At 37.3% G+C, this 27,707-nt stretch overlaps 1 protein-coding gene across 1 annotated transcript in view; it reads left to right on the top strand.

Annotated features, from left to right (window-relative positions):
• The window catches only part of Adam32 (ADAM metallopeptidase domain 32), a 98,736-nt gene that overhangs the window by 63,512 nt on the left and 7,517 nt on the right, over positions 1 to 27,707 (top strand). The window contains exons 16-19 of the mRNA XM_042679454.1: positions 2,755 to 2,863; positions 5,026 to 5,215; positions 7,173 to 7,260; positions 13,277 to 13,433. Coding sequence (XP_042535388.1) covers positions 2,755 to 2,863; positions 5,026 to 5,215; positions 7,173 to 7,260; positions 13,277 to 13,433 — 544 coding nt within the window. The remainder of the gene's footprint in view (positions 1 to 2,754; positions 2,864 to 5,025; positions 5,216 to 7,172; positions 7,261 to 13,276; positions 13,434 to 27,707) is intronic.

Here is a 27,707-nt window from a genome sequence, read left to right on the forward strand (position 1 = left end):
GTGAAACCAATAATTTCTGAAAATTCACAGATACACAGAAACTAAACACCATGCTCCTAAACCTATGGAATTAAAGAAAAAGTAAAAGAGAAAATGTGGAGTACATTGAGACAAAGGAAAACATGCACCCAACACCTACACTTAACTGGAAATACTAAACAGTGTTTAGATGGAAACTTATAGTAATAAATTCATACTCAGAAACAAGATCTCAAATAACCTAACATTACACTTCAAGGAGCTAGGAAAGGAATAACAAGAGAAGCCCAAAATTCAGATAGAATGAAGTAATAAAGGTAAGAGCAGAAATAGACACCAGAAAAATAATAGAAAATTGAATAGGAATTGTTTATTTGAAAAGATGATGCTATCAAACTAGACACTAGAAAAATAATAGAAAAATGAATAGGAATTGTTTATTTGAAAAGATGACGTTATCAAACTAGACTAAGTCAAAGCTAGATTGAGGAAAAAACCTAAAACACAAACTCAAATAAATAAAACTAGGGCAAGGAGATGGATGCATTGTAATATATACAACGGAAACACAAAAGGTCCTAAGGTTTTTTTAAATTCACAATTATCTCTACCAAATTGGAAAATGCTAAAGAAATAACCAAATTCTTAGAAGCATGCAATGTACAAAAACTCAATCATAAATACATGGATAACATGCACAGATTAACAGTAAACATCAAAACTGAACAAGTAGTAAAACATTTTACTGCCAAGTGAAATAGTGGCTGTTTGCTGTATTGACCTCATTATTGTTATACATAATGACATTTTTTGGTCTTGTTTTATAACGTTTAACTTAAATTCTCTTTTATTGGATATAGCTTTCCATTGCTTTCTTTTGGTTTCCATTTGTAAATAATATCCTTTATCATCCATTTTCTTTTATACCCATAACTGTCTTAAAATTGAAGTGAGTTTCTATCTCTTTCTCTCTACCTTTCCTTTCCTTTCCTTTCCTTTTCTCTTCTCTTCTCTTCTTTTCTTTTTTCTGGGGCTTGAACTCATGGGTCTGGGTGCTGTCCATGAGCTTCTTTTGCTCAAGGCCAGTACTCTACCACTAGAGCCACATGTGGTGCTGTTTCCAGCATTTTCTTTTATACCTAGGACAACAATTTAATGTTTTCTTGGGGAATATAAAGTGGATGAGATACAGGCTCTGCTTTCCCCAAAGTCTGTTATAGCCAGCAACTTCTTGGCTACCACCTTTTGTCTTGGGATTTGGGACCTAAATATCTCACCTAAATGTCTACACCTACCCCAAACTGTTAAGGTCATAGGTGGAATCTTTAGTCAGACCAGTGACAAGTTTTCTCAAGACTCAGATGTATCTGTATCTTGTGTTAGGCTTGCCTGACAGCAGCATTCAGAAGGTAACACTGGCTATAGGGATGGATGTTCAGTGTGAGTCTAACTGACTCACTTAGGGGACTCATACTCCTTAGGCAGAGTGACAGATCTCTGGGTTGGAACTGGCTCACCTCCTAACTAACTTCCTTGCCTGTGTTTCCCCAACTTGGCCAGTGGGGCACAGACACTGATCAGAAGCTGATCAACAGATCACCTTATCCAGGTGGCCTGTGTAAGGCTTGCCGACCTATACCAGGCTCTGTATTCCAATATTATGTTTGATGAGTGGTCTTTGTGGGTGGCTTTTGCCACAGAAAAGAAGAAAAAGGGAAAAAAGAAGAGGGACAGGCAGAGCACCTTATCATGGTCGCAGGAGCATATCTGCAGCAGTCCTGCCCAATGATACTCTCTCCTAGTTTGTTTTCTTTCAGAGATAAATTGTCCTGCATCATTTAGACTTCCATAGTCATTTCTTGACTTTTTACTGTCATCTCGGGTAACTTTTACCTATTTCTTGTGGCTCCATGTGTCTCCAGTTGCTTTTCAATCATCTTTTCCCGGCTGTCATGGTTATTTTTGAGACAGATTTTTCACTGTATTCCTGGGCTCACCTGGCATACAATCCTTCTCCTTGTGTTTCCCTGGGTCACTTGGATGAGAGGAAGTTGCCACTGTGCCAGCCATTGTACTTCTTTAGCAGCTGGAATAACAGACGTGTACCACCACTCCAATGCATTGGTTGAGATGGAGTTTTTCCATGAACTTTTATGCTCACTCTGGCCTCCAACCATGCTCCCCTGATCTCTGCATCCCAAGCAGCTAGGATTACAGGCTTGAGCCATTCTCAGCTCCAAACATTCTTTCACATTACCTTCCCAAGCCAATGATTCATTTTCTGATTTTCTCCAGATAATCTTTTGGTATTCAAGCTGTACATTGACATTCCTAATCTGGGATTTCAGATTTGCTTTTAATCTAAATAATGCCATCAAATAATGCCACTGACTAGGTCAGAGCCCTCATGATCAAATCTCCTTTAGTTATGTTATCCAACAACCAAGGACCAAGCCTCATGTGCAGGTACATGATGTCCATACCACATCACCTCTAGGTCGCTTTCTTTTACAATGCCCTCTAACACTTTAAACTTCTATAACTTCAACCTTCTATAACAAATGTGTTGCATTTGTGCAATTGAAATGAGTGATAAAAATGTAAGGAGTGGAGAAATATCTCCAAACTTTGCTTTTCATGTCTTTCTCTTTCCTTACATCACTAGGAAAAAATGTGAGTTTGGCTGGATCTGAGAAAGGCAAAGAAGACATGATGGGTGATGGTGACAGAGTGAAAAAACACGTCCTTATCCAAACATGTTTCTCACCCTAACAGGTTCAACAAATGGTCCATTTTCTTGCTATGAAGAAATACAAAGTCAAACAGATAGGTTTGGCAACTGCGGTAGGGATCTTAGGGGAAGATTCGCATACTGTGGATGGAGGTATGCTATAAAAATAAATTGACTTTTGTATTATGTTCTAAAAGTGTCCTTTAATATCTTTTCTTTATTATTTGCTATTCATGACAATGGTTTCAAAGATCACATTTTCATATGAGGAAATCTCAACCCCAAATCTTTTTTTTTTTTAAATTTATTTATTTTTTATTGTGAAAATACTGTACAGAGGGGTTACAATTAGATGGGCAAGAAAGTGAGTACATTTCTTAACAAGCATTGTAGCCTCCTCCTTTGTTTCCCCTTCCCATCCCTTCCCAGCCTCTCCCCTCCCCCACCCAACCCTCCCCCCCCAAAGTTGTAAAGTTCGTTTTCGACATGACAACTTGTAGTTCTCATTGTTGCAACGGGTCCACCTATATCCCTATTTAAACGACTTGTTTTTCCCCTTCCCCTCCACAAATTATACTGACATCAAATACAGTGAAAGCAGGGGTTATACTGTGGGGGAGGGACATACAAAGCAAAAAAGAAATAATCTTATAAATGCGTTAGAAACAAATGCATGAAAGAAAAAAAAACATTTGAATACATATCTTAGGGTTCATTTCACCTAACATCAACTTATCTGATTTTTCTGCTTGTCTCAGACATATACTAGTTATTGCAAATAAGGGAAACCAGGGGAGCTATGTTTCTTTGGGCCTGGCTTACTTCACTTAATATAATTTTTTCCAAGTCTTTCCATTTCCTAACAAATGGGGTAATGTCATTCTTTCTGATGGAGGCATAGAATTCCACATTTTCTTGATCATTCATCTACTGAGGAGCATCTGTCAACCCCAAATCTTTTGTCCTGACATCTTTCTTATGTTTCTTATATATGTAGATCAAATTTGATCCAGTACTTAACTTTTTTGTGCTTTTCCTGGGGGTTGAACTCAGGTTTTCCCCGCCCCCCCCCTCCACTTGAGCCACTTTCTTCCAATGGGGTTTCCTTCCTTCCTTCCTTCCTTCCTTCCTTCCTTCCTTCCTTCCTTCCTTCCTTCCTTCCTTCCTTCCTTCCTTCCTTCCTTCCTTCCTTCCTCCCTTCCTTCTTTCCTTCCTTCCTTCCTTCCTTCCTTCCTTCCTTCCTTCCTTGCACTTTCTCTTTTACTCTTTATCTTCCCTTCTGTCTTGTGGTTAATTGGAGATGAATCTCACTGATCTGTTTTGCCTGGGATGGCTTTGAACTGTAATCTCAAATATTAGTTTCCTGAGTGGGTAGTGAGTCATCAGCACCCTGCAAGCATTTAATTTTGTTTGTATGTGGTTGATCATTAAGCTTTAACTACAATCTAAAATAAAGTTATAATAACCACTGAACTTTTTCTTCAAATTTAATCATTCTTGCCTAGAGAATGGTGTTCCCTCCCACTTTGTTGCCTAAGTTCAGTTTCTCCTGCATTGAAATGGCTCTCTCTTTGATATTTTGGTTATTATTTATTTTTATTTTGATCTTTAAGTAGTTGTACAAAGGAGTTTCAATTCAACAAAGCAGTATGTGAATGTAGTGAATCTCGATCCATGTCACCCCTTTCACCATTTTGGTCACAATTTTGTTTAAACAAAATAGTTATCAATATTCCACTATGTGTCAGATATCAGGCTAACTATGAGTTAATGAAGTTGACTCATGTGTTCCTGGAATTTGTAGTTTGATTAACACAGTTTTAGGCTGCCTACATTTGCATATGCTATACCTTCTGTTTAGAAATCCCTCCCTCTTCCTGTTGAAAGCTTACTCATTTGTAACATTTGGCTCATATATAGCATATTCCCTTATGAAAAATTTCATAAGTGCTGTTAGAATATATGCTTATCTAATTTTCTGCAAGGAAAAAAGATGTGTATCATATTTAATATCAGACTATGAGATGCTTAAGGGTACAGGTAACAAACTCATTCATCATTCTGTCTTTTGGGGAGACATAGTGTTGTGGCAGTAAACACACAACTCACAAAATGAATAAAAGTCTATTAGTACTATTGAAAGACAACTTAGATCAGTGGATTATATAATTTATGTTTTAACTTGAATGTTAAACGTATTACATTTCCCTAAGTATATTACCATAAATGGAGAGAAGTTGATTTTTGTCAATGAAAACAAATTCAAAGCATTCCTAATAATGCTTGTCAATCATGTGGTGTTATTCTGCTTGCAGGAATCTTATATGTGGCAGATTAATTTGTGCTTACGGCAGCCGAAAACCCTTCATTCCTACTAACAATGCCACTGCTGTGGTTTATGCTTATGTGCGAGATACTATCTGTATAACTGCAGACTTTTCAGCAACTTCTAATGAAAGGGATCCTCTCCTACTCCGAAGTGGCCCTATATGTGATGATGGAAGGGTAAGTGACAATTAATTTCTGAAAACTAGTTTTCCTTCAATCAATATTTTTCATTGAAGATCAAATTTTAATTTTCTGGTTTTCCTGTGTAGCGTTAAGAATTTAGAAGAAATCGCGGTTTAACTGATAGCAAGAGTTTCCGTGTTCTAGGTAGGGACTCCACATATTTGAAGGGTAGAGTGAGAAGGAGAGAGGCATCTGTGGACTTCTAAATAGCATAGAAACACACTTTGCTTCCACTCAGTAATATAATTTCTGCAGTGAGAGCAGGGTACTTGGAATAAATCTTCAGCTCTTAATTGTTTGACCTTTTTGCAAGTTACCTAAAGTGTCTAGTTACTTAATAGTGTTTCAATTGTGTTTGTAAATTTGGGACCATAGAAGCACTTACAGCTGTGAAGATTAAGTGAGGTCACAATGTAAGGGATAGTACAGAGTAAGGGATGACTATAATTTGACTTTAAGTATTGAGATGTGAACTCAGGGCCTCAGCATGCGCTCCATCTCCTGAGCCACGTTCCAACCACTTTTAATTTACTTAATTTTAAAACTAAAGTCTTACATTTTTGCCTGGCTCAGCCTTGGATGATGATCCTCCTGTCTAGGACTCCTGGGTAGCTGGGATTGCAAGTGGGAACTCATGTGCCTCACTTATTTGTTGAGATAGGGGGTTACTAACTTTTTGCCCAGGCTAGCCTCAAACTGTGATCTTTCCAATCTCTGCCTTCTGAGTAGGTAGGATTACAGGCATAAACCACTATTCCTGCCTAATTTAGCTATTAGTATTAATTCTATTATTATGTTATCTGAAACAAACCAAAACCTGGGAATAAATTTAGTTTCACAGAATTCCTTACCATATCTATGCTTACAAGTAACTTAAAGTATAAAGCATATGCTGTAACAATAGATGCATAGAGTCAAATTCTGTTATCTGCCACTTCCTTGTTAAAGGGTTTTGCATACATTATTTAAGAAAATTTTACAATTATTATCTAGTTTTTAACCTATAGTTTTTACATTCATTATCTAGTTTTTAACCTGGAAACAAACTTAGATGCAATTTTGTCTTCTTTTTAAATGAAAAGTACTATTATACTCATGTGAGAAAGCCATAGCTTACTAAAGTTGCGATTTTATTCTATAGGTAACAAAGTTGAGAATAAATCCTTAATTTTCCAATTACCATACTTTGAAATGAAAAAATTATTTCTGGGTTTTGTCAACATCTCATAATAAAATAACATACATTCCCATTACACGTTCATAACTATATTATTAAAGATTTAGATGACTTGAATAACAGCTCATATTTTACAAAAACTGAATCTATACCATAAGGATAAAAATTCATTTTCTTTCTATGAAAAATATTTATATATTCAGTAAGTACAAAGTATTGTTTTCACTGTGTTCTCAGGAATAAGCTGGCTTCATTTTATGGTATTTTAATAAAACAAAGTAGTTTTTTGATTATGACTTGTTTTACTATTATCAAACTCATTGCAATCCAATTTCCTGTTCTGAATCTCTCTTTGAAATTATTTAGTTTAATAGACTTTACATTTTAGTGGATGCAATGGATGTATAGAGTATTCTCCCATTTTTCTTGACCTACTTCCACTACATACAGCTCATACAAGAGTAGTAATTATTACAGTTGATGAGTCTTAAATTGTCCTCATTACCACCCACAGTCCATCACCAAGGATTTAGCAATTAATCTCCAGATTCATAAGTATCACACTGGTTAAGAAAAAAAAATTTTCAAGAGAAATTTAAAAATATGTTAAATGTAAATAAACACCTCTCATCAAAATTCAGAAATACCACAAAAGTAACACTTAGAATGAAATTGGTAGCATTGAGTTGTGATGTTGTGACATGTAATCGCTAATTGTAATGACATGATTACCACCCTCCAAACTAGAAACTTGTTGCATGTGTCTTTCTTTAGATATGTGTAAATTTTGTATGTGTAGAAGCACGAGGATTGAAGGTCCAAGCAGAAACTTGTGCGCAAAGATGCAATGGAAATGGAGTAAGTAATCTACTACGAGATTGTTTTGTTTCCTTTGTATGTTCTTCCCCCTATGGTATATCTCTTGTTGTCACTATACTGGATACTGGTATCTTGTATATACATTTGTACATACATCTTGTATATACATTTGTCCAATTTGGGGAGGAGAAGGGGAATAACAAAACACTGAAACAAGGACACAGGATGACCCATTGCAACAATGATACCCCCAAGACAGTATATTGGAAATGAACTTTACAACTTCAGGTTGTAAAGGATTGCAGGGGTGGAGGAGGGAAGGGATAGTGGAAGAACAAAAAAAGGAGGGAGTAACAATGCTAGACAAGAAATGTACTGATTATCTTACTCATGTAACTGTAACCCCTCTGTACAGCATCTTTACAATAAAATAAAATTAAAAAAAGAAAAAGAATGATGTCTTGAAGCACAACTTTCTTGGATAGTTTTTTTAAACAGTACTAATTTATTTACCATTGTCCACTAACTTCTTTCAATGTTCCAGACACATTGAAGCTAAATTGAGTAAACAAACTCAACTACTAAAAATTAGTGTTAAACCACACTTTGGGTTAAATTTGAAGATGACTAACATTTTGAAAATTTCTTCTGTTGAACACTTTCCCAAAGTGCTAAATGCCTAAACACATAAACCTGCTCACAAAAGGAAGATTTTAGTGTTCATAGTATACATGAAGGGATTGATTTTCTCCCATTTTAAAGATTTTTTTTAAGGTTTAGATTCACAGAAAAATTGAAAGTTCAAGGATGTTACGTAGTTCTCTTCTATTAATTTTTACACAACCTCTCATAATATCAACATTACACACCAAAAGTGTTACATTTGTTAAAATTGGTGTTAGATATAGTCACACATTACTGGAATTCACTTGGTATTGGACAATCTATGGATTTTGACATACTTAATGGCATGTATCTACTGTTCTAATATCTTGCCAAGTATTTTCACTGCTCCTAAAATATTTTAATTGGGCAGCTATGGTCATTTGAATTTAGGGTTATTATTGAGAATTATAGTCTGATACCTGTCATTTGTTGATTCCAGTAATATTTGTTCTTCTCTTTCTCCCGTATGCATCATAGGAGGCTCCCGGATAACTGAGTTGAACATGTTTAATTCTTTCCTGATTCTCATTTGTTAATGTATTTTCCCCAAGCTTTCATGGCTTTGCATGTCTTGCTTTCTAATCTGTGTGTAGGATTCCCTTAAATAACACAGTGGTATATTTTAATAGTCCTGAATGTCTTAAGTTTGTGGTTATATTAAAGGTTTTTAATGTCTTTTAAACTTTTAAAAGATAACTTTTGGAAATAGAAATCTTGATAGGTGGACATTTTCTTTCAGGACTTGAAATTTTAGGATTTCTTGAATTTTAGGATTTCTGCTGAGAAATTGACTTTTTATGATACATTGTCTTTGGCAGTGAGATAGTGCCTCTTTCTTGCAGCATTTCATATTTTTCTTTTTTCCTGTTGTATTTACATTTTAACTATAACATGAAGAAGTTCTTGATTGGCCATATGTATGTAAGGTTGTAAATGCTTCCTACCTATCCATTTCTTTGTTTAGATTTGGGGAGATTTCTGCTGCAGTTTTACTGAATAGGTTTTTGATGACTTTGGTTGTATCTCAGCTCCTTCTACACCTTGAATTCATAGGTTTGTCCTGAAATTCTTGAAAGTTATGTTTTTTTCCTTTGTTGATTAATGGAATAACAAGCAGATTGCCAATCCCTGATGTCCTGTCTTCAGCTCAATCTCATCGATTGATAATACACAGTTATTTTTTTATTTCTAAGATTTCCATTTGTATTTTTTCATTGTCAACTTTGTTTCTAAGTTCCAAATTTATCATCAGTTGTTCTTACACTGATATTTAGATACAAGGAAGAACATAGACATTGCTATGCTTTCTCATTGATGTTCTAATATTGGTATTTGAGCTCAGATCCTTACACTTGTTAGACCAGTGCTTTGTTGTCAAGCTGTGATTCTAGTCCCTTTTAGCACTGGTTATTTTTTGCAATAAGGTGAGTAAAACCTGTGTTTAGGTCACAATCTGTCTACTTTTTTTGCGGAGAAGGGGGAGAAGGGCAGAGACGTTGTCTGTTGTATGGCTAGTGAAGATCTTCTCCCAATCCGTGGGCTTTCTATTGATCTTTCTACCTATGTCCTTTGCCATGCAGAAGCTGTGCAGCTTCATGCAATCCCATTTGTCCATCCTTTCTTTGATTTGCTGTGTTTCTGGTTCTTTATTAAGAAAATTTCAGCCTGTGCCAAGGAGCCCTAGAGTTTCTCCTGTTCCTTCCTGTAATGTCTTCAGGGTGTCTGCTTTGACTTCAAGGTCTTTGATCCATTTGGAGTTGATTCTGGTGCAGGGTGATATATAAGGATCTAGCTTTAGTTTTTTTTTTTTTTTTTTTTTTTATAGGTGTTGAACCAATTTTGCCAACACCATTTACTGAAGAGGTTGTCTTTCTTCCATTCTATTCTTTTTTACTTCCTTATCGAAGATTAGGTGGCTATAGTGTGTGGGTTCATTTCTGGGTCTTCAATTCTATTCCATTGGTCCTCAGGTCTGATCTTGTGTCAGTACCAAGCTGTTTTGATTACTATGCCTTTGTAGTAGAGTTTAAAATTTGGTATTGATATTTTCCCAGCACTGTTCTTTCTGCTAAGGATTGGTGTTGCTATTTGGGGTCTTTTATTGTTTTATATGAAGTTTTGGATTGCTTCTTCTATTTTCTTGAAGAATGAGGTTGGGATATTGACAGGTATCACATTGAATTTGTAGATAGCAGTATTGCCATTTTCACGATGTTAATCCTCCTAATCCTGGAGCAGGGGAGGTTTTTCCACTTGTTTAGTTCTGCTTTAATTTCCTTTTTCAGGTTTTTAAAGTTTTCATCATAAAGGTCCTTCCCTTCTTTCGTTAACTCCTAGCTATTTTATTTTTTGTGGGCTATTACAAAAGGAGTTGCTTTCCTGATTTCAGCCACACTCTTCTCATTGTTGGCATACAGAAAAGCCATGGATTTTTGAGGGTCAATTTTATATTCTGCTACTTTGCCAAAGTTTCAAATCAGTTCGAGTAACTTGGGAGTAGAGTCGATAGGTTGCTTCAAATACAAGATCATATCATCTGCAAAGAGGGAGAGTTTTAGTTCATTTATTTGGATCCCCTTTATGTTTTCATTTTGTCTTATTGCTCTAGCTAGGCATTCTAATACTAAATTGAAGAGGATTGAAGAGAGCCAACATCCTTGTCTCATTCCTGAAATTAGAGGAAATGACTTTAACTTTTTGCCATGAAGTATAATGCTGGCTGTAGGTTTTTCATACACAGCCTTTATTATATTGAGGAGTGTTCCATGGATTCCTAGTTTCTCCAAAGCTTTCACCATAAAGGGCGTTTTTTCTCCATTTGTTTAGCCACCAGATTCTCCTCTGCCATCTTCCTCCTGACTCAAGCCCTGATTTTTTAAATGTTGTAACAAAGCTAAGTATCTGGTACCCCTTGGATTACAATAAGCTTCTGATAAAAATTCAAATTGAGCTCTGGTGAAGGGCAATGCTATGCTAATAAGTGTTTTGACAGCCAATCAGAGGAAGGAAAAGTAGACAAGTCACTAAACACACAGATGGCAGGAGACGCACACAACTTCACTGTGGGAAGTGGTATTAGAAGGATTAGAATACAGGTGGACCCATTGCAACAATGAGATGTACAAATCGTTATGTCAAAAACGAACTTTACAACTTTGGTGGTGGGGGGAGGATCAGGTAGGGGAGCTGGGGGAGTATGAGAAGGGATTTGAAGGGGAAACAAAGGAGGAGGCAACAGTGCTTGATAAGAAACATACTCATGGCCTGGGAAGGTGGCTCAGTGGTAGAGTGCTTGCCTTGCATGCATGAGGCCCTGGGTACGATTCCTCAGCACCACATAAGCAGAAAAAAAAGCTGGAAGTGGCGCTGTGGCTCAAGTGGTAGAGCGCTAGCCTTGAGCTGAAGAGCTGAGGGACAGCGCCCAGGCCCAGAGTTCAGGCCCCATGACTGGAAATCCCCCCACAAAAGAAATGTACTGATTATCTTGCCCATGTAATTGTTACCCCTCTGTATGGTATTTCCACAATTAAAAAAAAAAGAATTTAAGTTGTTGGCATTATATTAAATTGCATACAAAAATTTCTCATAAACATTTGAAGGTGCTCTCTTTTTTTGAACCTCTCTTTATAGCTTGTCCCTCTTTCCCTCTCTCCTTACTTTCTTTTTCTCTTCCTTCTTGTTTTCTCTCTCTCTCTCTCTCTCTCTCTCTCTCTCTCTCTCTCCGTATTTCATTCTTTCTTCTGCGTGTTTTAGTCTAAAATACCAAGTGTTTATTTTATGAGTTTATCTTCCTAATTAAATCACATAAATAAAATCATACTCATTAAAATATAAAGTAACCAGAATGCTTTCTCATAATTTCACTTTCAACATAAAAATACTTTAAAAATCAATCCTAGGTGTGTACTACTTCTGAAAATATATGTAAATGTAAGGAAGGCTTCTACCCGCCAGACTGCAGATCACCTAACAAGAGATCTTCCGTATGGACTGGGAAAGGGGGCAAGTACCTATGTGTTTAGATACCTGTTCAATGAAATTCTGAAATTGCTTATTTTCAGTAAAATAAAGTCGGTTTTTGACACTTGAAAAAAAGACTACTATTATTTATGATTTTAAAAAGAGAACTAAGCTACATTTCTCTCAAATTATGTGAACCACATATCCCTTCAAAATCTTTTTTCTATAAACTTGTTTCTGTTAAAAATGTCATGATTAGCCGGGTGCTTGTAATCCTAGCTACTCTGAAGGCTAAGCTCTGAGGATCACAGTTCGAAGCCAGCAGGGGCAGGAAAGTTGGTGAAACTCTCTATCTCCAATTAACCACCAGAAAACCGGAAGTAGCAATGTGGCTTATAGTAGTAGAGTGGTCACTTTGAGCAAAAGAGCTAAGAGAAAGCACCCAGGCCCCAATTTCAAGCTCCATGACTGAACAGGAAAAAAAAATCAAGCATGATTAAATCTGACATATCCCTGATAGTCTCCCTCAGAATATTTTCAACCTGCTACTTGACCTATATGATGAATTCTGAAATTTCAGCTTCAAACAAATATTTATTCTGGGTCTAGTACTATTAGTATGTTTCTATTATATAAGAAATCAAATAGAAGATAATAATGTACTTTTGAAAGAGTTTGTAGTTCCAACGAAAGCAATTTGTAAATTGCTGCTTAGGAAACAACATTCTCTTTATTCATTATGGCTTTAGTTTCTATCATATATGTATGTACTGAGTTCACAAATATTTATTGACATTCTTAGTGGGTGATGCATGCTAGTCTAGACACTGGAATGTGAAGTAGGCCAAATTTTTTCATGGAATTCAGGGACCAAACTTACATTTTTGTATCCTGTAGTCATAGTGAAAGAATTCAGGTTAGGAATCAAGTTTCAAAATTTTTATTCTCATGCCCTTTTTAGTAGCATGTTCTATATGTGCATGCACATATATGTATAAACACATACACACAAAAATATGTTAATATATACATACACACAAACTCAAGAGTCAAAAGACAATATACTACTCACTAGAAATTGGACACAATATTAGAGTGAAGTTGATTTGATAATCCAGTTCTTGAAACAAGGCAAATTTGAATAGTCTTCTGATTACATTTTCCCACATTCCATATTATTGAGTTCTTTGGGCCCACTTACAGTATTTTAATGAGATTCTGTGGTAGTTACTGTATCATAGAATGTGCTTTAGCTTTTTAGAGCTTGGTCTCCCAAGTTCCTAGAAAGAAAATTGTTAGGTACAGTTTTAAGTATCATAGTTTCATAGTAATTTTCCCTTATCTCTTGACTATCAAAAATTAAGAGTATTTAAAAAAATTATTGTAGTTTGAAAGTAAAATCAGCTTAATTTTTAATGTGCTTTTATATTTAGGTGTCACAGTGGAAGGAATTTCTCCAAAAGCTGAGAAGAAGTGGCTCCTAGGTTTATACATCGGTTTACCGGCTCTCATTATGGCAACTCTGGTAGTCGTGGCATGGAATAATTGGAAAAAGTGGTTTGCCAAGAAAGAGGAATCCCAAAGTAGCAAGTAAATTGAATTGGTGCTCCAGAGTTAAACTTGAGTAGCATGTGGACCCAAGACTACATAAAGCAATGTCATGAGCAGCAATGATGCTTTCATTTTACCAGGATTCTCATTTAATTGTGTGAATATCCTCATTTGTGGGGAACTTGTCAAAATATACAGATTGAGGAGTACAATGGAAATATACACCAGAGCCATTGCCCTGCTATGCAAAGGGGAAGAGCACATGAATATTCAGAAGTCACAGAATTTCTGAGTGTCCTAGAGCTTATCAAAATGTGGCCTGGATGATCCTTTGATACCACAATATTTCAATGGATCTTGCTGCCTCATACAGAATAAAATTACAAATATTCTCTGGGTACAATTTTCAGAAGGCCAAGCTGTACTTTTTCTTCTCAATATGTTTAAAAGAAATAATTCAAATGCAAAGGAAGACAACAGGAAATAAATATTGCTTTTCCTTATTTGTGTCAGGAAGTCAACCCTCTAGGCTCCTCTCCTAGTCTGACCCTCTTGCCCCTCCTGCATAGGGAGACCTATAGCATTCTCTTGCCCCCTGCAAATGCACCCCCTTTTTTCATCTGGTATATGTGTTTTCTATTGTTCATGACTTCTCAGGGATGGCTTTATTTTATCAGCAATTTGGAAAATAGTTACACTTTTGGACTTAATTTTTACAGTTATAATAATTGATTTCATTGTGATCCCCACGCATGCTTTTATTTTAGATGAATCTTTGCTTTTCCTTTTTTTGCATTGTTTTTGTTATCATATCTTGGTTATACAGGGTGGTTTCACTACAATATTACCATACATACTTACAAGTCCACCTGATCAAATGACCTCACTCATTCCTCTCCCTTATTCTCCTCCCCTCCTAAAACAATTTCAAAAGGTTCAATGTTTCTGTTTCCATACATGCATTTAAAATACTCCAACCATCTCTGTTTGCCCCTCCCAGTAGTACTCATCCACAACAGAACCTGTTACACATTCTTTTCATTCATTTTCTTTAGTGTATATTAATGTACAAAAGGTTTCCTATATCTTACTTCAGTCAGATTAACCTCATCTATTGCTCCTTTTCTAAATAATCATCTTATTCAGATGTTTTCAGTGAGTTTCTGTAAGCCATTTTAATAGGCAGACACAATTTATTTTGACATTTTTCACCTTCCATCATTCTTTTATCCTCTCTACTCCATCAGGTCCCTCACAAATATTTCTTTAGTAATAATCATGTATTTGTGTGTATAATTTCTTTGGGTCCAGTCGTGGGGCCTGAACTCTGGGCCTGGGCACTGTCCCTCAGCTGGTCAGCTCAAGGCTAGCGCTCTACCACTTGAGCCGCTTCCGGCTTTTTTCTTTTTGCTTATGTGGTGCTGAGGAATCAAACCCAGGGCCTCATGCATGCAAGGCAAGCACTCTACCACTGAGCCACCTTCCCAGCCCCTATAAAATTTTTTACTACTAGATTCCCACATATGAGAGAAAATGTAGTTTTTGTCCTTCTGAACATGACTTACTTAGCTCAACATGATTTCCAACTCCTTCAATTTTCCTTTAAATAACCTAATTTCATGTTGCTTTGTGTTTGAATAACATATTGTGTATATATACCGTACTTGTATCTGTTTGTCACATGCAGGTTATCTAAGCCCTTCTATAGCCTGAGTATTGTGAGTAAACGTGAAATAAATATGAGTGTGCAGGTGTTCCCACCTTGACTTTCAGATATTTGCAGAAAAGTCATGTCATCAAATGGAATTTCATTTTTTGCTTTTTGAGGAGCCTCTATACTGTTTTCCATGGTGGCTACACTAATTTACAGTGTACAAAGTTTCCTTTATTCTCCCATACCCTTGACAGCATTTATTGTGTGTTTGATGACAGCCATTCTGACTATGGTAAGATGAAGTCTCAATGTTGTTTTGATTTACATTTTTTTTATGGCCAGAAGTGTCGAACATTTCTTTGTATGTTTATTGACAATTTGTACTTTTGTTTTTGTTCAGCTTATTTGCAAATTTACCCAATTGGGTTGTTTATTCTTTAGGTCTTTAGTTTTCTGAGCACGCTGTGTATTCTAGTTATTAATCCATCATGAAATATAGTGGTCAGAGATTTTCTCCTATTCTGTGGGCCATTTCTTCAGTGTAGTGACTGTTTCCTTTGCTGTACAGAAGCTAGTTGTAGTTTTATGGCCATCCAATTTGTCAGTCCTAGCTCTTATTTGCTGAACTACTGGAGTTGAATTCAGGAAGTTATTGCCTATACCTGTATATTCCAGTATTTTCCTATGGCAGTGTCAAAATTTCAGGTTTTACATTAAGAGATTTGATCTACTTTGAATTGATTTTAGCATAGGGTTAGAGAAATCTAATTTCAGTCTTGTACATGTAAAGACCCACTTTTCTTGGTACTCTTTTTTTTTTAATTTAATTTAATTTTATTTGTGAACATACTGTACAGAGGGGTTACAATTACATGGGCAGGATAATGCGTACATTTCTTACCAAGCATTGCAGCCTCCTCCTTTGGTTTACCCTTCACATCCCTTCCCAGCCTCCCCCCTCCCCCCCAATCCCAATCCTCCTCCTTCCTCCCCTTCCCCCCTCCCCCGTACTCTTTTTTTAAGATATTGAACTTTCTAATTAGAAACTATCATCCAAAATTAAGAAGAGGTAGTGCTGGAAGTTTCTGGGGTTTTTTGTATGTTTTTTTTTTTTTTTTATTGTAAAAATACTCTACAGAGGGGTTAGAGTTACATGAGTGAGGTAATGAGTACATTTCCTATTGAGCATTGTTGCCTCTTCTTTGTTTTTCCTCTACCATCCCTTCCCTCCCCACCTCCCCAACTCCTCCCCCCACAAAGTTGTAGCTTGTTTTCAACATAGTGTCTTGTACATCTGTTACAATGGGTCAACCTGTATCCTTATTTAAGCATTTTGTTATTTTTCTTCCCCTCTCCCAATTAGAAAAATATATACAAGTTGCAGGGCACTGGAATAAAATGCAGTGAAAACAGGGGTTATACCATGGGGGAAGAACATACCAAAGAAACAAAATAAATCCCATAGTACGTTATAAATATATTAAAAAAACAATAGCAAGAAAGAAAAAAAACCACTTGTGTCCCTATTTTGGTATTCATTTCGCTTAGCATTATCTTATATGGTCATATGTACATAGCTTTTGACCTTTACTGCTTGTCCTAGAAATATACTAGCTATATTGCACATAAGGAAAACCATGGGACCTATGTTTCCTTGGGTCTGGCTTACTTCACTTAATATAATTTTTTCCTAGTCTTTCAATTTCCTAACAAATGGGCTGGTGTCATTCTTTCTGATGGAGGCATAGAATTCATATATATATATATATGTATATGTTATATATATATATATATATATATATATATATATATATATATATATATATATATATATATAATTTTCTTGATCCATGCATCTACTGAGGGGAATCTGGGTTGGTCCCATATCTTAGCTATGGTGAATAATGCTGAGATAAACCTAGTTGTGCTGGTGACTTTAGTATGGCCTTGTTTGTGATTGTTTGGTAAATGCCCCAAAGCAGGATTTCTGGGTCATAGGGGAGCTTTATGTGGAGGTTTTTGAGGAACCTCCATACTGCTTTCCAGAGTAGTAGAACAAGTTTACACTCCCACCAACAATGCAGTAGGGTTCCATTCTGTCCACATCCCCTCCAGCATCTGTTGTTATTAGATTTCTTGATTCTAGCCATTCTAACGGGTGAGGTGGTATCTCAATGTTGTTTTGATTTGCATTTCTTTTATGGCTAGAGAAGTTGAGCAGTTTTTCATGTGACTATTGGCTGTTGTTATTTCCTCTTCAGAGAAGTCTCTCTTTAAGTCTTTAGCCCACGTATTTAGCGGGTGGTTGTTTCTTTGAGGATTTGCTGTTGGGGGATTTAGTTTTTTGAGTTTTAAGTATATTTTAGATATGAGACCCTTGTCCATTTTATGCCTAGTGAAGATCTTCTCCCAATCTGTGAGCTTTCTATTGATCTTGCTACCTATGTCCTTTGCCATGCAGAAGCTGTGCAGTTTCATGCAATCCCATTTGTCCAGCCTTTCTTTGATTTGCTGTGTTTCTGGTTCTTTATTAAGAAAATTTCAGCCTGTGCCAAGGAGCCCTAGAGTTTCTCCTATTCCTTTCTGTAATGTTTTCAGAGTGTCTGCTTTGACTTCAAAGTTTTTGATCCATTTGGAGTTGATTCTGGTGCAGGGTGATATATAAAGATCAGTTTCTATTTTTTTTCTCTCAAATGTCTATCAATTATATTTTGAAGACTTGAGAATAATATAAAACAGAGGAATTTTAGACTCAAAGTGTCTGTTAGATCAGGGTGCCTGTGCCTCTGGAGGCTGAGATTTTAGGATAATGGTTCAAAGCAAGCATGGGCAGGAAAGTATATGAAACTCGATTTCCGAAAAGCCAGAAGTAAAGTTGTAGCAGAAGTGGCAGAGTTCTAGTCTTGAGCACAAAAGCTTTTGTGGCAAACATACACAGAAAAGAAATGTTGAAATCAGTAAACACACAAATAAAACTAACAAACCAACAAATAAACCCTTTAGGCTCAAGAAAACCAGCATTAAAGAAAAATAAAGGAGCAAAGTTTAAAAGATAAAAGGCCTTTGCTGCAACTATTGTGATGGTGGTGTGTGTTTGCACTTGATTCTGTTTATGTGTTGTATTATGTTAATTGATTTATGTTTCTTTTCTTTCTTTCTTTTTCTTTTCCTTTTCCTTTCTCTTTTTCTCTTTCTTTTTCTTTATCTTTATGTCAGTCATGGGCCCTGAACTCTGGGCCTGGGCGCTGTCTTTCAGCTCTTCAGCTCAAGGCTAGCACTCTACCACTTGAGCCACAGCGCCGCTTCTGGTTTTCTGGTTCTTTATTGGAGATAAGAGTCTCACAGACTTTCTGCCAGGCTGGCTTTGTACTGCTATCCTCAAATCTCAGCCTCCGGAGCAGCTAGGATTATAGGCATGAGCCTCTGGTGCTCGGGTATTGAGAAATTTTTGCAACTATGTTCATCTAGGAATTTGTTTATTCCTTTTATTTTTGTATATTTACTCAGTTTGTTAGAGTATATTTGATAGTATTCGAGTAGAATACTTGGTAGAGTATACTGGTTTTGTACTATAGTACACTTGAGAGTATTCCTTCTGTTAGTACTTTTTGAAAAGATGTATGTCTTTCTGAGCTTGGCTCATTTTGTTTCACATGATGATCTCTAGTTCCATCCTTTTTCCAATAAGTGACAAGACTATCTTCTTTTTTTTTTTTTTTATAACCAAATACTACTCCATTGTGTATATGTATTACATTTTCTTTAACTCACTGTTGATAGGCACGTAGAGTGATTTCATGTTTGGCTATGGTAACAAAAATGTGCAAGTATTTCTATTGTACATTGACTGTGATTCCTTTGGGTATCATATTTATGTATATGATCACATTGATATCCGTGTATCTATGTAGATTCAAGAATGGTATAGCTGGATCATTAGTTTTGTTTTTATTTAGTTTTATTTTACTCCCCTCCTCACATAGCCAGGATGTCAGATGTGTACTACCTTAACTAAAGCTGGTCTCAACGGAGACCCTTCCACGTATCTTACATAATAGATTGTGCCACCACACACAGCTTATTTGTTGAGATGTGGTTTTACTAACTTTTTTTTTTGCCTTGGCTGGCTCAGTGATCTCTGCTTCCTGAGTAGTTGCTATTATAGGCATGAGTTACTGTGCTTGGCTGTATTTAGATTTTTGAGCATCATTCATGTCTGTACTAATTTATACTGCACCTATAGTATATAAGGGTTCTTTTCTCCTCCTTTGAAATGCTTGCTAACATTTGTTAAGGAAAATTTGTTTGTTTTTGACTGTAGCCATTTTGATTCAGATGAAATGGAAATCTCAATTTCGATTTTGATTTTCCTGAGTGTTAAAGATATTTTTCTGAGTATTTATTGTTCATTTCTACTTTCTTTTTTTGAAAAGTGCCTATTCATTTATCTGTTGATTTTATAGTTTGGATTATTTGTTCTTTTGATGGTTATTTTTTAAAACTTCTTTATATTCTCTAGGTATTAGTCTTATGTCAGGTGAACAGCTGGCTGGTCAAGATTTCCTCTAATTCTCAAATAGTCTAATATTCTGAGGTAGTATCTACCTCAGTAGATACTACCTCAGAATATTGTTTTCATTTGCTCTGTAGAATATTTTTAATTTGATACAGTTCTATTTCTTGAGCTATTGCAGCCCTGTTCATAAAGTCATTGCTTGTGTTTATGTTTTCAAGTGTTTTTTCTTCATTTTTTTCTACAAAGTTCAAAGTTTCAGATTTACTAGATTAAGGTCTGATCCATTTTGGTTATTTTTTGTAATGAGTGAGAGACACAGATGTAATTTCAGTTCTCTCTATGTATGGATATACCATTTTCCGAGCACCACTTGTAAATAAGACTGTTTTACTTTGCTTTCTAGACTTATATAAATGGAAGTATAATTAAGTTCTTATTTTTATGTGGCTTATATCACTCTCTATATTTTTTCCTGTTGGTCATGGGGCTTGAACTCAGATCATTCAGTTATTTAATCTGATATATCCATGATCTTGTTTCAATGTTTTTAAATAATTTTTCTTATCAAAAATTATTTAGTTATGTAAATACAGATTTTCAGCTGCTTATCTGTTGATGGACAGTTGAGTTAGTTCCAGTTTTTAGCTGATGTAAATAAACCCATTGTCAAATTTCAGATGTAAATCCCTATGTGAACATATGCCTTCTCTCTCTTGGTTTATTTTATTGTGAAAATACTGTACAGAGGAGTTACAATTACATGGGCAAGATAATAAGTACATTTCTTATCAAGCATTATTGCCTCCTCCTTTGTTTCCCCTTCCTATCCCTTCCTATCTACTTCCCCCCACCCCCCATCTTTCTCCCTTCCCCCCTCTTGGTTTATAACAGGAACAGAATTGTTGGATAATACAGCAGGTGTATGAGCCAATTGTTTTCCAAAGCAGTTATACCATCTTATGTACGACAGTTCTAGTTCTTTGACACCCTTACAAAAAATGTGTTGTGGCCTAATACTTGAAAGCTCTAACATTGTTAATAATATACAGTAATATCTCATTAACTTTATGTTGAATTTCTCTAATGAGGCTGCAGTCATTTCAGATAGTCATTAACTATCTGTGTACATCATCTTAGAGAAATTTTAAATCAAATCCTTTGTCAATTATTAATAGAGTGTTTTGTCTTTTTATTATTTTATTTTGATTGTTATTATTGTCTTATTTATTTCTTGAAATGGGTTGTTTGTTGCATGTTGAGTGTTCTTTATACATTCTATATATATATATTTTAAATATATATACATATATGTTCAAATGTATTCTCTAAGGTTTGTCTTTGAATTCTTTTACATTTTTTCCAAGAGCAAAAGTTTTAAATTTTAATGAAATCCATTATAGCAATTTCACCTTATATAAACTCAAGTAATACAAAGGTTTTTCTCCTATGCTTTTTTGCTAAAAGTTTCGTAGCTTCAGGTTTACATGGTCATCTATTCTCTCATTTTTAATTAACTTTTTATTTTTATTTTTTATTTTTGGGTCCGGTTGTGGGGCCTGAACTCTGAGCCACAGTGCCACTTCTGGCTTTTTTTTCTTTTTGCTTATGTAGTGCTGAGGAATCGAAGCCAGGGCCTTATGCATGCAAGGCAAGTGCTCTACTACTGAGCCACCTTCCCAGCCCCTTGAATTAACTTTTGTATGCATTGAGAGCCATAGATTTTTTTTCTGAATAAGAGTATAGAGTTGTTCTAACACCATTGCTTTCGAACTTTGTCAAGAAGGATATGAAGAGTCACCAATGATGAAGTTGTACAATTTGAGCATTTCCACCTAAGTCAGTGTCTGAGAATTATGAGTTATTTTTCAACTTGTGTTCTCATGTGAGCACAAGTGATTACTCATTTTATTTGCTTCAGTCAATTGTTGTTCCTCTGCCTATGTTGAGTTCTTCTTTTGGACACACTGTGCATTACTCTGCACTGAGGTCAGTGCTTTCCTCTGCACATCTCTTTCCCTCTGACTTTCCTTCCTCACTTCCAGTTCTACTATCAGCTTAGGGACTCAGTTGCACTGAAATTCAGTGTGAAAAATCTTGCCTTGTTTCTTTTCCTTCCTTCCTTCCTTCCTTCCTTCCTTCCTTCCTTCCTTCCTTCCTTCCTTCCTTCCTTCCTTCCTTCCTTCCTTCCTTCCTTCCTTCCTTCCTTCCTCCTTCTCTCTCTCTCTGACTTTCTTTCTCTATAATTTTGTCTTTATTGGGGTTTAGGACATAGGATGAGAAGAGTCACCTTGGACCATGCCCTTCCCCCCAGGTAATGTCCATTCTAATCCTAGGATGCTTTTTTTGAGCTTTTTCTTTATTTTGGCATGGCTTTTGCTGCTAGCAGCCTCTTCAAGCCCTCTGCTGACTTGCTCCTCAATGGAAGAGAATTTCTCTTTTTCTTCGGTATGGAGGCTGCCTGCCTCTTCTGGTTCATTTGCCACTTCCTCCTTAGCTTCTTCCTCTTGGGAGGACTTGTGCTTCCTGGGGCTTTTGTTTTCTTCTTCTTTTAGGGTTTTTCATGTGTTTCCTCATTCTTCTCTGGAGTACTACTGCTATTTTCTGGGGATGCCATAGAGAGCAGCTAGTTGCTTCTTTTCTTTCTTCAAGTGTTTCTTAAGCTTCTTAGGAATTTCAGCAACTGCTTCCTCTGCCTGAACCAGTGCTTCCTTCACGACATCCCGATTCTTCTGTGGTATCTCTCCATTTTCATAGAAGGACAATTGCTCCTCAACTTGTCTCGGAGTTTGTCTCCAAATACACTGTGGCAATCAATTTGGGAAGCAACACTGCTTCTGTTTGCGAGGTTTCCAGAGATGTGGCCTTTGTTCTTGGCAACTGGTAGGCCAATGAAAGTGGAGTGGAAAATGAGTCTGTATTTTGGTGTGTTAGTCCTTGTCTTCAGGGTTCTGGAAACTGAGTCCATTTGCTGGGCCCTGAGAATCACTCAGACACCAGGTCTGGCCATCATTCCCCTTGTTTATTTCTCTTATTGGATTTTATTGTACTGTAGTACTGTGTAATATCCAAGGACTGAAGGAGGGGGGAACCAAGATGGCAACAGGACAGTAGGGAAATGCCACAGCTCTCTCCAACCGAAAAGACAGTTCTAGTTCCAACGCTTAATTTCCCCAAGAGACTGATGACAACAAAAAGACAAATATCCCAAGGAAAACAGGAGGTAGGAAAAAACAAAAAAGAAAGAGAAGGAAGAAGTTCAGAACAGAGAAGCGTGAAGACGCTTCCCCCAACCTTTACTGGATGCATGGCAACGCACAAAGCTGCGGCCAGCCTGGCTTGGCGGAGGCTGCCACAGTCCCCAGACACACAGGGGGTCATCTGCAGATCACCCACACAGAAGATGCCTGAGCTACCTGTGTCAGACCTGCTGATCATGAAGAACAGAGAAACCTCTGAGCCTGGAGCCTGCACAAAGATCCGACCCCCACCACTCACTCCCCAGCAGAGGAGCTCCATCCTGCCAAAAGCCACTTGGCCCCATGGTGGGAACCCCAGAACTACACGGGTCGCCCACAGAACTCCAGAGCAGAAGACCTGCAAGGTACTGGTGCTGATCTGGAGACAATAAATAGAGACAAACCCCAGCACATGGAACCTGCACAGAGATGTCTTCCCCACCCCTCTGCTAGAGGCTGGAGGGTGGAGGCCCAGCCAAAGGCACTGACCTGAACATCAACAGAAGCAGAGACAGAGGAGAAACACGCAGAGCCACCACTGCCTGGCCCAGCCCACAAGCATCTCAACTGAACTCTGATTGCAGTGGCAACCAGCGACCTACATTGAACAGAAACAACAACTAGCTCCAGGGTGAGTACCCTGCAGTGGACACTGTATCCCAAAAGGGAGACCAGAGCTGGTGGGAACCTCCAGACCTAGACCCAGACCCTTACCCCAACACCTGGACTACACGACCCACTAAAACTGGAAACTATTTGAGAGCTGCATCAGCCAGTCGAGCACATACAGCTGGCCAGGCTAGATCAAGAGCGCCCCTGGAAGGGAGCTTAAACACCCAAGCCAGGAACAGTGCCCCTGTGTCACAACAGCCAATAGTGGAAGAAACTTGACTGTGTACTTCCAGCTGCGTAACCCAGGCAGGATACACAGCAAGCACAGGTCCAACTGGTGTGCTCCAGGCCAGGGACCAGAGCGAGCACCAGGCCTGGGGATCTGGTGCCTGAGCAACACAGCCAACTCCTCCCTATTGAAGTCAGAAGCTGAGCATATGCTTCAGCAGAGAGGGGAAAACAGGGAACTGCATCCCCTGGGAATCACACCCATGACAGCAAAAGACCTGGGTGTCCAGGGCAAGAGAACCAGAAGCCCAAACACCACCAAAACCCGACCCATATATCCCAGGCCAGGAATTGGACAACTCAGGCCGCCAGCACCTGATAATTGTCAGGAGCTCAGGCTGGCAAGGTGGCTCAGTGGTAGAGTACTTGCCTCATGTGCACGAGGCCCTGGATCTGATTCCTCAGCAACACATAAGCAGAAAGGGCCAGAAGTGGTACTGTGGCTCAAATGGTAGGGTGCCAGCCTTGAGATGAAGAGCTGAGAGACAGCACCCAGGCCCAGAGTTCAGGCCCACAATTGGCCAAAAAACAAAAACAAAAACAAAATCAGGAGTTCATAGCAGACTCTGACTGGGAAGGACATCCAGCACATTAGATCTCACCAAGAGCACCTGTAGGAGTAAACAGGAGCAGTCTAGGCCACTCAGTCCTTTTAAAGGTGGGAAATGCCAGTGATCTACAGCAAAAGCCAAAAGCCCTACATTGGTCAGACCAGCAGCTGGAGATCGGCCCTCAACAGAACCGAGACCAGGTACAGCCTCTCTCGCCAGCCCAGAAACAGCAACCAAGCAAAGTCAGACACCTATTGATCAAAACAAAATTTCACAGTAGTCTCCAATAATCCCTGAATCCCCATGTGAAAATCACAGAGAAAAATTACAAGGTTTATCAACACCCAGGAGAGCAAGCTACCCCCAAAAGCCAGCAGCCACCGAGGAGAGAGCTCCAGTGGGAGCACAGCAGAATGGAAGGCAAAAGCTACATCCAAGAGATGCTGGAGGCAATGACTCAAGAATTAAAGCGAAAAATAGATCAGAAATTTAAAGAACACAGAGACGAACTATCAAAAGAGATGCAGGGTCTCAAACAGGAGGTGCAGCAAAAATAGAGGCAGTACCCACCTCACTAAGAGGTGAGATCAGTACAAAAATAGAGGCAGTACACACCACATTGAGAGGTGAGATTAGTACTTTGAGAACCAACATCATATCCATAAATGAGTCCATTTCCTCCATGCAAACCATAATGGAAGCTATAGTTAACAGAGTGAATGAAATGGAATTTAGAGTGTCAGATACAGAAGACAGAATACACCAACTGGACCAAAAAATCACAGATATGGAAAAATCACTTAAATTATGCCGAAGGGAAATCCAAGAGCAAGCTTATAGTGCCAAGAAATTTAACCTTTGTATAATTGGAGCGGATGAAGGTGAGGAATATCAAAACAAGGTAATGCAACACCTATTCAACAAGAATATCAATGAAAATTTCCCTCATCTTAAAAAAGAGCATCTTACCTACACAACAGGAGCATATAGAGCACCTAACAAGCAGAATCCCAGGAGAAACACTTCTAGACACGTTATAATAAAAATGATAGATCTGACTAATAAAGAAACAATCTTGCATGCAGCAAAAATGAAGAAGGAGCTATATTACAATGGGAAAAAAATAGAATCACTGAAGATCTCTCTGCACAGACACTGAATGCAAGAAAGGCCTGGAAAAGTACCATATGAGCCCTGAGAACCAATAACTGACAGCCCAGACTGATATACCCAGCAAAGCTATCATTCACATTCGATGGAAAATTGAACATTTTTAATAGTAAAGAATAAATGAATCATAAAGAATAAGCCAGCATTACAAAGAATACTAAGAGGGGGGAACACAACCTGAAGAAAGCAACCAGGAACGGGGACCCGCACCAGACAGGTATAAACAGAAGTCTACCTTAGTAAGCACAGGAGGAAAGGAAAGAAGGAAAACTTAGGAAAACAGAGAATGACAGGGACCACAATGCATCTCTCTATAATATCCTTAAATATTAACGGACTTAATTCACCAATCAAAAGAAGAAAACTGCAGATTAGATTAAAAAAACATGACCCAATCATCTGTTGCCTTCAGGAGACCCACCTCTCAGCCAAACATACAAACAAACTCAGAGTGAAGGATTGGAAAAGGATCTACCAATCAAATGCCCCCAGTAAGAAAGCAGGAGTAGCTATCCTGATATCTGACAAAATAAACTTTTCATTAAAATCAATACAAAAAGACAAGGAAGGATACTACATATTAATACAGGGAACAATCTAAGAGGAGGATACTACCATTATCAACTTATATTCCCCAAACACTGGAGCACCCAAATGTGTTAAGCAAATACTCTCAAACTTACAGAATAAAATAGATCCCAATATGATAACACTAAGAGATGTTAACACCCCATTCTCACCAAAGGACAGGTCTACCAACCAGAGGATAGGCAAAGATGCTACCAAATTAAGTAAGGCCATACTTCAAGCAGAACTAACTACATCTACTGAGTATTTCACCCCTAAAACAGCACAGCAGCTCATGGAACTTTCTCCAAAATAGACCATATCATAGTTCATGCACGAAAATTAAGCAAATACAAGGAGATTGACATAATCCCCTGTATCCTACCACAGTGGAATCAAGCTAGTTCTCAATAACAAAGCATACCACAGAAATTATTCAAATACATGGAAATTGAACAGCAAACGTCTAAGCAACACCTGGGTAACAGAAGAAATTAGAGAAGAAATTAAAAAGTTCCTACAATTCAATGAAAATGAAGATACATCACAAAGAAACTTGTGGGGTGCAGCAAAAGCAGTCCTGAGGGGAAATTTATTGCCCTCAGTGCCCATATCAAGAAAATAGAGATAGACCAAGTAAATAATCTCATGTTTCAATTAAAACAGCTAGAAAAACATGAAAAAATGGAACCTAAAGTTACTAGACAGAGCTAGATAATCAAATTAAGAGCAGATATTAATTTGATAGAGAATAGGAAAATTATAAATAAAATTAATAACAAGCTAGTTCTTTGAAAAAATAAATAAAATTGATATACGTTTGGCAAGATTAAGAAAAGAAGAGAGGAAACCCAAATTTATAAGATCAGGGATGCCACGGGAAAAGTCACAAGTACCCAAGATATCCAAACAATTATAAAGAACTATTTTCAAAAGTTATACTCTCTAAAGAAAGAAAACCTAGCAGAAATGGATGCATTATTAGAGAAATACAAGTTGCCCAAATTGAGCAAAGAAGTAGTAAATCAATTACATAAACCAATATTTTACAACGAGATACAGGAAGTAATCAGAAGTCTTCCAACAAGGAAAAGCCCAGGACCAAATGGATTCACAACAGAATTGTATAAGACTTTTGAAGAAGAACTAATACCCATACTCCTCAAGCTCTTCAGAGACATAGAGGAGGGAGCTATCCCAAACTCATTCTACAATGCCAATATCACACTCATACCCAAACCAGGCAAAAACCCAGCCAAAAAAGAGAACTACAGACCAATCTCCTTGATGAACACTGATGCAAAGATCCTTAACAAAATTCTAGCTAACAGAATCCAGAAACACATTAAAAAATTTGTACACTACAACCAGGTAGGCTTCATCCCAGAGATGCAAGGATGGTTTAACATACGTAAATCAATAAATGTAATCCAACACATCAACAGAGCCAAGGTCAAGAATCACATAATTCTTGCCCATGTAATTGGAACCCCTCTGTACAGTATTTTCACAATAAAAAATAAATTAATAAATAAATATGTTTGAAACAATAGCAAGAAAAAAAAGAATCACATGATTATCTCCATAGATGCAGAAAAAGCTTTTGATAAAATACAACATTCATTCATGTTAAAAGCTCTGGAGAAAATAGAAGTAGAAGGAACATTCCTTAAAACAATAAAAGCCATATATGACAGACCAATAACCAATATTATACTT

The sequence above is a fragment of the Dipodomys spectabilis genome, unplaced genomic scaffold, assembly GCF_019054845.1.
Source record: "Dipodomys spectabilis isolate Male_0828 unplaced genomic scaffold, ASM1905484v1 ptg000052l, whole genome shotgun sequence".
Classification (NCBI taxonomy): Eukaryota; Metazoa; Chordata; class Mammalia; order Rodentia; family Heteromyidae; genus Dipodomys; species Dipodomys spectabilis.